The sequence below is a fragment of the Bombyx mori genome, chromosome 25, assembly GCF_030269925.1.
Source record: "Bombyx mori chromosome 25, ASM3026992v2".
NCBI lineage: Eukaryota > Metazoa > Arthropoda > Insecta > Lepidoptera > Bombycidae > Bombyx > Bombyx mori.
Window position 1 is genome coordinate 1,216,855 of NC_085131.1, and position 11,768 is coordinate 1,228,622.

At 36.2% G+C, this 11,768-nt stretch overlaps 3 protein-coding genes across 4 annotated transcripts; 1 reads left to right on the forward strand and 2 right to left on the reverse strand.

The window, feature by feature from the left end:
- Positions 1-644: 644 nt before the first annotated feature.
- On the forward strand, positions 645-5,362 carry LOC101736226 (flavin reductase (NADPH)). 2 transcript variants are annotated; one of them, XM_038020315.2, is made up of 4 exons: positions 645-759; positions 1,134-1,208; positions 3,986-4,372; positions 4,984-5,362. In XM_038020315.2, the coding sequence occupies exons 2-4, from the start codon at positions 1,136-1,138 to the stop codon at positions 5,139-5,141; spliced, it is 618 nt and encodes a 205-aa protein (XP_037876243.1). In that variant the 5' UTR covers positions 645-759; positions 1,134-1,135; the 3' UTR covers positions 5,142-5,362. The 2 variants fall into 2 exon arrangements, with proteins under 2 accessions (XP_037876243.1, XP_037876244.1); XM_038020316.2 differs by having other exon boundaries at positions 700-1,060.
- Positions 5,338-6,077, reverse strand: LOC101736091 (uncharacterized). Its single transcript, XM_012690019.4, has one exon. It carries the CDS (start codon positions 6,075-6,077, stop codon positions 5,385-5,387), a length of 693 nt encoding a protein of 230 aa, XP_012545473.1. The 3' UTR covers positions 5,338-5,384.
- On the reverse strand, positions 5,338-10,306 carry LOC101739917 (mitochondrial GTPase 1). Its single transcript, XM_004925707.5, has 3 exons — positions 9,458-10,306; positions 8,991-9,178; positions 5,338-8,455 (listed from the first exon to the last, which is right to left on the reverse strand). The coding sequence occupies exons 1-3, from the start codon at positions 10,068-10,070 to the stop codon at positions 8,255-8,257; spliced, it is 1,002 nt and encodes a 333-aa protein (XP_004925764.1). The 5' UTR covers positions 10,071-10,306; the 3' UTR covers positions 5,338-8,254.
- Positions 10,307-11,768: the final 1,462 nt, after the last annotated feature.

Below are 11,768 nucleotides of genomic sequence, written 5' to 3' on the forward strand. Positions count from 1 at the left end.
ATGAATAGTAAAATCAAAGAAACGAAATTATTACTGATCTTGGAATTAGGAATCCTTGTAGAGAATGCGAAGTGGGAAGCTGTGGATTATTTTATTTCTTTAGTTTTGAGCGTGTATTAAAACGTGGTGGTCTTTTTAACTGTTTAAAATCAGAAAGAGTTCACAAAAATAGAAAAATGAAAGACTATAATCCCGATAGGATTTTTCGGGCTCTTCTAAAAAGTTCACTATCAGTAAATTTCCAATTTTTTACTCAGAGGCAATTTCAGCTATTGTCTTCCAACTTTAGGTGATAGCTTATCCCACGTGTTTTTCTATTTCAGTCGAAAAACACATATATTTAATTCCGTTTCATCTCATTTTTCATAGAACAGAGATGGCTTAGAAAATTGTGAGTAAAGATTTGGTTTTATTAGATATAGTCCCATAGTGCTTATTAAATATAGTTGTAGGGATGAATACAATCAAAAAATGAAATAAAATAAAATAACTGTAAAAAAAAAACAGTATAAAATATACACAATTAAATTAAAATGAATCTCATCTAATCTCGTCTCATCTCATTTCATTTCGTAATATCATTTTTTATATAAAATATATTATAAATAAAAGATTAGGTAGTATGATATGATGACTTTTGCCTTTCCAATTGGAAAATAAAACTATTACTAAGACAGAGGGAGGGGGCTACTGGCACAAGGTGACAATTCAGTTTTGAGCCGGTGCTTGTTGAGAAATATTAATAAACAGTTAAACTTAGTAAGTTTTTAAAATAATAAAGATACATTATTCGGATATTCGGCATTAGAACTTCTAAAGGGAATCAAATGCGATAATAACGAAATTCATTAATAAAACACTGTAACAAATAATTTTGAGCGTTGCAGTCATAAATAAAAATTAATTAAGTTAAAATTTACTTCATATGAACAAGGGAACGAGTAACGAAATAAATTATCAATTTGATACCTATTGTTTGGATCGTCTCGTTTCATCATCTCTGTTATCTTACGTTCAGATCAAGATAAGTTTTCTTGATACCTAAAGATACTATTACCAAGTACCTATCAGATTTATGGTAAGTGTTTTAAATCAGCAACTTGTTGTTAACTACTAATATTTCTTGTTCATAGAAATGAAGAAGGTCGTGATTTTTGGTTCGACTGGCGTGATCGGCTTGAACGCTGTTGAGGCGGCACTTAAAAAAGGTACTTAACTATTTAAAAAACGAATAAAAACAGTTGAAAGAAGCTCCTAGTTATTTTGTAATTCAATATCCATTGGCCTTACTACATTAACTAAGTAACTTACATTATAATTCGTTTATCCTAAACAAGGTTGAATGCTTTACTCCAAAATAGGATTTAAAAAAACAGTTAATTGTTTTACAAAATGGTTTAATGGATTAATGGCCTATTGCTGGCTGACCTTGGAACTACTGGTCCAGCAAGTTACTTGTATAACTTTAATTGAAAATTAAAATTATACCACTTAATTATGTAAACAAGATAGAAGGAAAAAAAAGTGTAATTGTACATAAATAGTATCAAGTAATGAAATCTGGTCAGTAGTCTATTTAAGATTGATGCTCATGAGCACAGCCACATAATATATATATATTAATACGTGAAGCGAAAACTTTGTATCCCTTTTTACAAAAATCGTGCGGACAGAGGAGTATGAAATTTCTCCCACTCATAGAGAATATAGAGAAGGAGTGCACAATGCTAATATATTTTTACAATTATGCTTAAAAATACATTAAATCAATAAAAAAATCATTACGCACCCTATCATGTATTTGACACACACACATATGTACTATTTTGCTTATTGTTTAATTTCTGTGATCAAATTGAGCAGATTAGTATTGTTTGTCCATAGAACCATAATAATGTTCAAACTTATAGTTTAAATTAGTAATTATAGTCGAATTTTGACTACTGGGGAACCACTAGTAAATATAAATAAAATATAAATATACTCATAATAATAATTTGCTCACCTATTCTTCAGAATATAGGTACCTTTTCTGTAAATGTTAAGGCTATCAGTTTTCAGTCATCCAACTGCAGTACGCTCACAAAGTAGAATTTGGTAATTGGATAGACAACATGTGAATACTACTATCAGCAAGATGAGGACATGAGGTTGAAGTTTCAATTATGGTCGTGAGGTTACCGTTTTACAATACTGGCCTATTATAAAAAGCATGTTTGAAGTCATCATGGCGTAAAGGATAAGACGTCTGGTGCATTCATATCTAGCAATGCACCGGTCTTCGAATTCTGCAGAATACCAATTTTTCTAATGAAATACGTACTTGACAAATGTTCACAATTGACTTCCACGGAAAAGGAATAACGTCGTGTAATAAAATCAAACCCGCAGAATTATAATTTGCGTAATTACTGGTTGTAGGACGTCTTGGGTCTGCACGGGTAGGTACCACCGCCCTGCCTATTTTTCAGCTGTGAAGCAGTAATGCGTTTCAGTTTAAAAGATGGGGCATCCATTTTAACTATACTGAGACTAGAACTCATTCTCAAGGAGGGTGGCGGCATTTACGCTGTAGATGTCTATGGGCTCTAGTAACCACCAAACACCAGGTGGGCTGTAAGCTCGTCCACCCATATAAGCAATAAATAAAAAAAGTCACGTATTACACTCCCCTTTCCGCCACCAGCCAAAGTCAACAAAGCGGGGACAGTGTTAATAAAACAAGCCGTGCCAGTCATTTCTACCCACTTTTTTTCTCATATATAAAAGACCTTGTCGTTACGCTGCTGGTTTTTGTCGCATCATTCATTCATTCATCATGCACCGGTAAATCGCTAGATACGAATGCACCGGATATCTTATACTTTTTTTCCCTACCTAAACTGATATTACGTTACGGTTACGCTGATATAGCCTTGAGAGGCTATATCAGCGTAACCTTAACTAGTAGGTGAGCTGACGGGGCTTAAACCTGACGACATTGCTAACACGAACCCTAGCAAGAGCCGTGCTTCGCAGAATCTACCGCCGGATCGGAAACGGGACCCACTGAGAAGACTTGGCGAAAAACTCAGTGGGTTGTGTCTGTGGGTTAATTTACTCGTCGAGCCTTTCGTTGCAAGCGACGGGTTCGACGAGAACGATGCCCGGGGTCTTATCTTTTAGGCCACGCCGGCTACAGTTTTCAGCAGTTTGGCTCTTGATATCGATGACTTCCATGAGTGACGGTAACAGCTCACAATGAAAGCCTCGTTTGTCTACAAACAAAGGAAATAAATAATAATAATAATAAACGCGAAAAATATGTAAACTAAATACTAGGAAGCCACGGGCTGGATGTCAAGGCTGTCCATTAAGCATTAAAATTCCTCTTGTCCATTAGCAATTTTAACCACTTATGACCGAAGGCTACCATTATTGATATTTTATGATCATATGAAATACAGTAAAAGCTGCTTATTCGCGCTTCCCTCATTTTCTAGTTGTCACTATTCGAGCATTAAACAGTTCTACCAATTCCTATATTCGCGGCTAATGATTTCTTTATTCGCGGATTTAATCTGCAAGTCTACCTATATACGCATTGATAAAAGGATTCCAATATGTACGTATCCAACCGAATATCCTTTGTGAACGTCCTTCGTCAAATAGACTATTAATAAAGTAAACTGGACCTTATTACAACTACGCTTAAAGTATGTTTTTATTTTGTCACGTACGGAATGTATAACCTATAATCCCATATAATTATGTAAATGACCATTCTATATTCATGTGTTTTTGTATTCGCGGCATTTTTACAGAACATATACCGAGTTTTTACTGTATACAATTTATTAATAAGATAGCGTTAGGTTAGTCGCCTGTAAGTCATGAATATAATACAATTAGTATCCCAACCTCATGTCTGGAAGATAAATGGCTCGGACCCATGTTATTCCCTGGCAGTAAATCAATATTTTTAACAAACTCGTTGCATTGGCAGGCCTAGAAGTACGAGCGTTCGTACGTGACCCAGCAAAACTCCCAGAACATCTTAAAGACAAGGTCGAGATAGTCAAAGGAAATGTTCTCGAACCAGACTCGGTACATGAGGCCGTCGAAGGAACAGACGCTGTCGTCATCACCCTAGGGACTAGGAACGACCTGGCGCCGACTTCGGATTTATCTGAAGGAACCAAAAACATAATAGACGCGATGAGAGCGAAGAACGTTAAGACGGTGTCGGCTTGTTTATCGGCGTTCTTATTTTATGAACAAGAAAAGGTGCCGCCGATCTTCGTCAATTTGAACGAAGACCACAAGAGAATGTTCCAGGCTCTGAAAGACAGCGGCTTAAATTGGATCGCCGCGTTTCCGCCACACTTCACAGGTAATTAAAAATATTTGTTGTTACCTACTGTTTGGTATAAAAACATCTCGAAAATTCATGCCTTTGGCAAAGTGTGAATATCGCTCTGTTCAGGATTCTATATCAAAATTAAATTCCAATGAAGAGTGATGAATATTATAGCGCTACACGTAAGGTATGGTACTTTGGGGGAAAAAAATAATGTACGGTTTATAACATTATATACATAGGATTAGGGAAGTGAAAAGTAGCTAAAGTCGTTCTTAGGTCATGAATCCCCTTCGTGATATCGCAGCAAAAGCCTCACTCATTCTTTCCAATTCCCACCGCAAGTGAGGTGCTAGAGAGTATATAGACCAGCTGAAAAGTCTGGAAATGTTTAAAAAGCCCACTGAGTTTCTCGCCGGATCTTCTCAGTGGGTCGCGTTTCCGGTCCGGTTTTAGATTCTGCGAAGCACTACCTGCTCTTGCTAGGGCTAGTGTTAGCAATCTCGCCTACTCGCTCGGTGAATCTGGTATGACCCCTCGAGGCCACTAGAATAGGCAGGAAAAAAGAAATTATGGAAATGTTGACCACTACTTGCCTGTGAGTTCTGGTACATTCAGTTGATGATGGTATTTTTTTATTCTAGACGACCCAAGCCGAGAAATGATTATTGAAGTGAACCCTGAGAAGACACCGGGCAGGACCATTGCCAAGTGCGACCTCGGCACATTCCTAGTGGACGCGCTTTCCGAACCCAAGTACTACAAGGCAGTCATTGGCATCTGCAATGTGCCCAAAGAATGAAGGAACCTATAGTCGTTATTAGTTTAATATATCCAATATGTCGTAAGGTTAAAAGGATATTTTTACATTTTTTTCCTTGTAATTTTTTCTATATACGATCAAATATTTAAATGTTATCCTAAGTGCTCACTTATTGCCACTTGCTTAGATGCAAGATTTATTATAATATACTATAGGGATAATGGAAAATGCAATGTTTCAAATAAAGTTATTTTACTGTTTTTTTTGAGGTTTTTTTCCCCGTCACGACACACAAATCCCTTTGTTCTTCACTAACATCCAATCTAGAACAGTGTCTTCGTGCGGTGTACACAAATAATTCATGGGAAATAGCTCTCTCTTGCTGAGAGTATTCATTGCAGCCCTGCTACCTTTTCTAGATTCGAACGTGTCTACACTACTAGGGTATACATCAGTTCCGCTCATATCAGTGCAAGGGCTCCAGGGATACTCGACTTTTAGAATATCAGAGTCTATGAGACCCGTGCTGGTGAAACTTTCAAGGGTCCACGAACTTAAAGTTCCCGAAGACATCGACTGGGTCGCTCGAATGGTCGGCTTCATCACGTGACTTTCATTGAGCGAAACAGCTGATTCTAATAACGTCAAAGTGTTTTTGCTGCTGACGCTAAAGAACGGTGTCGTAGCTCCATAGGACGTGGAAGATTTCGGTGTTAGCGTCTTCTCTGAATTTGCACTGTTGAAAACGGCAGAGTCCCACGTTTCACTGCTCCAAGGAGTACTGATCATGCTCAAGGTGTCTTCCGTTGTTACAGTCGTAGTTTCAGATTCGCCGGAGTACGTCGTGTAAGATGAAGTCTCGCTTTCAAATGTTTCCGATTCTGAACTCTCGTCAAAGGTTATTTCGCTGAAGTATTTCGGTATGGGAGTGGCCTTACGGCCGAACTCTTTGCTGTATCTCCTTCTTAGTACCATTTTAGCTCGCTGTGTGGATTACAGACATCATTGAAATAGGATAGCAGTGGTCAGCTAAGTTTATAAGCCATCTGTAGTTTTGTAACGTCGATAAAAATGTTTCGATACAGCTGTAAATATCCATTTTTTATAATGGACTATCAAGGGATCAAATGCACATATTACCTAATGTATCTATTTAGTTTGTTAATTTTTAGTACACATTAATTTTATGATTTGAACATTTTACGTCTTTGATTTTCTTCAATTCTGTGTATTGTGGTTTCATAAGTCAGTTTGTATGACTGAAATGACTAGTAGTGATTTCTTTTTACGTCACTGCATATTTAAAAGAGGCCACAGTTTTTTTTATGTCGGAAAGTTTAGAATCTAATTACGTCGCTTTCATAGTTAAAATAGAGTTTCAATAAACTATAAAATAGGTTGACCAATCGATAAGGATGGGTAAACGAGCTCACGGCTTATATGGTATTAAGTGATCACTTGAGCGCGTATTCCGCACATTGTTGAGCACCTGAAGACACCTATTAAATCACAGAAATAATAACGTTTCAAAGAAATTTTGCTTCAGACAACTATTTATTTACAACTAAACCTATATTTACACAATATTAACACTAAACATACTTTAAGGGGTCAAATGACCCATTTTGAACTTTTGCAGCGAAAATGCACGTATCTTAATATTGCTTTTGCACATTTGACTTCATGATTTTTTTTACCCATTAATCTACAGTTATTATACTATTTTTTTGTTTATTTTGAGTTATACTTGTCGTATACCGTTATCTACCCGCTATGGTACAAATAGGTATCAGTAAGCGTTGGTATGATTAGTGTTAAGGTTTCATTCAACACTTAATTTAATAATATTCAGAGGCAATTAAAACTATGTAATTTAATCACGGACACCGGAAAAATATTCAAAATTTTTTCATCACTAAAATAACATTGGTTCAAAAAAAAAGCGACAAAAACTCATAATAGACGTAGGAAATACCTACTAATTAGTATTCATAATTCATTTACTCATATTCATTCTACAATATCATTTAGTTGCGTAAAAATACGTTGTATATGTTTTTATTGCGTAGATGGGTGATCGAGCGCACGGATCGCGTGGAGTTAAGCGGTTATCATAACCCATAGACTTTATGGAGAGTTCTCTATTTATAGAAGATTAGAAAACTAATTGAAGATGCGTGTTGCCATCGACACTAACTATGAATGGTGGCTTCATTAAAACGGCTTATGTGTACATTGCTAGTCGACTGTTTTATATTACAACAGATTTTAGCTGATTCTTACTATAATTTGCCATTTCCTGTATATTTACATATCTCTGTATAAATACGTGCTCATCAGGCATTACATCTGATGTGTTTTAACAAATAGGACTATGATGACTTTCGTGGTTTAATCTGACATTGAATGTTTTATTTATTTTTTATTTAAATTATGAATATTTTAATTTGAGTCACAGACAAGTGAGACGTTATTTATCCTCAAATTTTCTATAAATTTATTGGCATTTACGTTTTGTTGCACACAGAAAGAATTAACAGTTTCTCGAGGTCTGACAGTTTCTTTGATTTAGGTTTTCATCGTTTGTATGATATAATTTTGGGTACTTTTTTATTAAATTAGTTTCAGTGCTATATTTGAGTCGTCTATTATCAAAGGTGGCAATCTGTGCATTTGGACAAAAAAATGTTATTGATATGTCAATACAGATTGATTTGAATATAATCGTCTCCTCCAAAGAATACGGTTCAAAACCTGCATTAAATAAAGGTTAATAGTTAACCTGTTATTTATCTAAGATGTCGTTCCGAAGAGTTTTGTGACTGCCAATGGAATACAAAGTCAATAATTCGTTTTTCTGATTTACCAATAATTATCCAAAAGTCAGATTGCCGGCTTTGATAATAGTCGACTCATTTGTCTTTAGTATTTGAATTTTTCCAAATCTTTTAACATGGTTGGCATCACTCTCGAGAGCATGTTGACAAATTTCAGACCTGATAATTCTCAGCATCCGACATAATAAGTGAGTGAATGAACTACATTTTAAAGGAAAGTTCAATATGTGGATTAATAATTTCTTCATTTAAATGGTAGTTCCAAAAATTTCATTTCTCTTTGAATTGAGCTGAATATAAAGAATAATAGAACAGTTATGCTAGAACCTCCTGTTTATTGCTAGGTCTATTCTCCAACAGGTCAATATCTAGAATGACTTTTCCCAATTCTCCCGTCCTGAAGGCTTTAATAATGTGTCTGGAGGTTTCAAGAAGGTCCGGTACATCCCGGACTTTACCATCAAAGTCTCTAACTTTTCTGATACGGTTGTATTTAATAGCGCCGGAGAGGAGTACCTGTGTGGAAGAACCATGGTAATATATAAATTTTTTGCCCTTTTAAGGTTCCATTAAAAAACTAAATTTGATTCAAAGATGAAAGTAAAATGCCTATAGACTTATATATAATATTTTTAAAGGCAAAAATGTTCTACAAATAATTATATTCCCCTACCATTATCACTTGTTTTTGCTTAATTATTACACTAGATGGTTGGATGAGCTCACAGCTCACCTGATGTTAATGTTACAAAGAACATGATTACATCACTAGTGCCATTACTCAAGAAACATGAGTCTTTAGTCTAAAGTGTGTTTTATAATGGCATCATACTCCATAAATCAAAATAAAGATATCAAAACATCTATAGTTTGTATTATAATAGATCAAATTGGCTCTTGTATTGGACATTATATAAAAGTGATCTCTAGTGTACAAAAAATCAATTTGAAATATTGCCACTAATGTTAGAGGTCTCACAAAAACTAAAATAACCATTGTCATCAGTATCTATGTGATGAGCTTTGGCCCCTTTAGAACTTTTTCACATACCTTATTAATATCATCACAAGGCTCATCTAAGCCCATGAAGTCCACATATTTAAATTTCCTATGCTTGTTAAGCCAGTACAGCAAGTAATCTGCGATGATCTCCTCGCCTACGAGATGATCTTGGAGTGCAGCACACAATGCAAGCTTCAAACCCATTTCTATATTTGTTACTGATGGCTCTAAGATACCTAAAAATAGATATTCACATGTGATATGATTTTAACTAAAGTAATAAGTGACACATTACTCAAATTTTTAATATCCTACTTTTGTGGAGGGTCAGTTCTTTTTAGATCTTAAAATGTTACACATATAACACTCTGAAATGAGATTTTCTCCTGTATTATGGATACTACAACAAATTCAAGATTTAAATCTAGTCTTCATAGATGATCCGTTGGTAGGCAGTGCAGCCTGACAATATCCGCATCAAACATTAGTAATCAATGTGTTAATACGATATTTACCTGGAGTATCTAACATAAATATACAGGGGTCATTATTTATTCTCATCTTCATCATAAGACTCCTGGTTACACCGGCAACAGCACCGACCGGCAGCACATGCCTTCCACTAATATTCCTGGATCTCAACATGTTGATCATAGAGGATTTACCGACATTTGGAACTCCAATTATCATAACATTATACTCTAGTTCCTCGCTTCTGTTATACCTATTAGAATTTTTTATTAAATCAACCATTAAAGGTTTAATAGTCTTCAGACCGCGGCAAAACTGGTCTTTGCTGTTTGTAAACACGACATTGTCGACATTTTGTTCAGCTTTTAATTGATCTTTAATTCGAGGAATTAATGATGTTATGACTAAATCCCTCTTGTTAAGGACTAATATGTGAGGTTTAGCGCCAGTCAATGTGCTTGTGAAGATTGGATTTCGGCCCGTAAAAGGTATCCTGGCATCGTGTACTTCTATGACACAATCAACGCTTTTTAATTTACGTTGCATCTGTTTTAGACCTTTGTTCATATGACCAGGGAACCAGCGGAGCAGGTCTTTGCTCACATAAGGGCATTGCTGTCGAAATTTGTGTAGGGCCCCATCAAATCTAGCGGACATTGTTGATTGTTTATGTTTTGGTTATTAGGTTAGAATAGTTAAATGTAACATTCGGTTGTGTAAGACACACTTTGCTCTATTTGTAACTCTTAATTTATTACATATTTAAATATAAATAAAACATTAGATCTTAGTTTAAAAGTCAAGAACTTTTAATAATATAACCTTAACCTTTGATACCTACTTTTTAAAAAGGGATTTTATGACCTGGTAACTAAGACCTTTAGGTCAAGTCTTATTTTAATTTAAAACTCATATTTTTATGAAAAATGATAATATGGAGTGAAATAAATGAAACGAAGATGATTAATTTGAGACATTAATCAACTGGGACGAAATCAAATGAAATGAGATAATATGGGACGAAATATTATCTTAGTAAAATGATGGTTACTTACTGAGATTTTTTCAGTGGACTTTTTGGAGGATCCCGAGAAGTTACGTTCAGCGGCTTTGTTTAATTTTCCCACATTTGTGCACTTTCACAGATACTAAACAGCTAATAGACCACCGTTATTACACATTTAAACCTGAAGAAACACTAAATAGACAAAATAAAACAAATCACACAAATTCACTCCTCGCGTTCCTGCTAAAAAGCCCTTTGAATCTACAACTGAATCAGAATCGCGCTTAATGAGAAGATTCGATGAGAAACTTAGTGGGCTGTGTCTATGGGCTAGTTTGCTCATCGAACTTTCTTTAATCGACGAATTCGATAAGGACTATGACCGGTGCTTGAAAAGTCTAAAAGCACCGAAAGCGGATCCGGGGATCCTATAATATGTTTTGCGGGACGGCGTTGCGGCGGCGACCACGTAAAGGGGTTGTCGTGACCGTCACTTTTTTGAAGGAGCGTTCTGACGCTCCTCGATGATACTTACTTATCGGATATAAATTCGGGTCGTCGTGAAGATCGACATTGCTCGCGTGCCATAGGGCTTCGACCGCTATCTTGCAAACACGGTATTGGATGACCTGGAGGGGGTAAATGTGTGTGTGGGCCGCCTGAGCGAACACTACACTTGCATAGCTCATGACGGAACGTATGTAAGTTTTGAAAATCATGGGGTAATTAAATCATGGTCGACCGAGTAGAAACGAAGCTCGGTCATTGACTGGTAATTGGTCTTCGAGGCCCACAACAGGGGCTGGCCAAAGATTATGATGGCAGGAATGGAGTTACCGCACCTATTTCGTGATGAGATACAAGCAGTGGTGTCGGGAGGACGACCTCTTTTGAAGAGTACGGCTGTGCTTTTCATGAAGTTTGGAATCATTGTCGTTGGTGGCCGCGATCGAAATCATAAACCTTCATTTGTTGCGGCGGCGGATCGTAATGCGCCTCCAACAATATTTCCACCAGTACGTGGCAGGTTTTTCTCGACCCACCAGCACTAGGGTAGATTAAAATGCTATAACTTTGCGAAAACATATTCTATACAATTTATTATAATATGTAGTTGTCGGTGTCGAACTCTTACAAACATCTGAAATAATCAGTCCGCACCAGCGAGAGGAACATAGTTTTCTTCGTCCGCACCAGCTGAAAGTTTAGCGACGGGCCGATATGGGCCTGTTACGTAGTGAACGTTTTAACCGCGCTAAAATGTACTCAGTGAGGCCGCGCACTTGTTGGATACGAGTACAGTACCAGGCAATAAATATTGCACATCGTTATTTAGAAAGAGACATTTG

Excerpts from the sequence above, each read along its gene's own strand:
- LOC101739917 (XM_004925707.5), bottom strand. The coding sequence starts at position 10,070 with ATGTCCGCTAGATTTGATGGGGCCCTACACAAATTTCGACAGCAATGC. Across the intron at positions 9,179-9,457 it reads ATTTATGTTAGATACTCCAG|GTATCTTAGAGCCATCAGTA; the intron begins GTAAATATCGTA and ends ATCTATTTTTAG. Across the intron at positions 8,456-8,990 it reads CTTGTGATGATATTAATAAG|GTACTCCTCTCCGGCGCTAT; the intron begins GTATGTGAAAAA and ends TCTTCCACACAG.
- LOC101736226 (XM_038020315.2), top strand. The coding sequence starts at position 1,136 with ATGAAGAAGGTCGTGATTTTTGGTTCGACTGGCGTGATCGGCTTGAAC. Across the intron at positions 1,209-3,985 it reads TGAGGCGGCACTTAAAAAAG|GCCTAGAAGTACGAGCGTTC; the intron begins GTACTTAACTAT and ends TTGCATTGGCAG. Across the intron at positions 4,373-4,983 it reads GTTTCCGCCACACTTCACAG|ACGACCCAAGCCGAGAAATG; the intron begins GTAATTAAAAAT and ends TTTTTATTCTAG.
- LOC101736091 (XM_012690019.4), bottom strand. The coding sequence starts at position 6,077 with ATGGTACTAAGAAGGAGATACAGCAAAGAGTTCGGCCGTAAGGCCACT.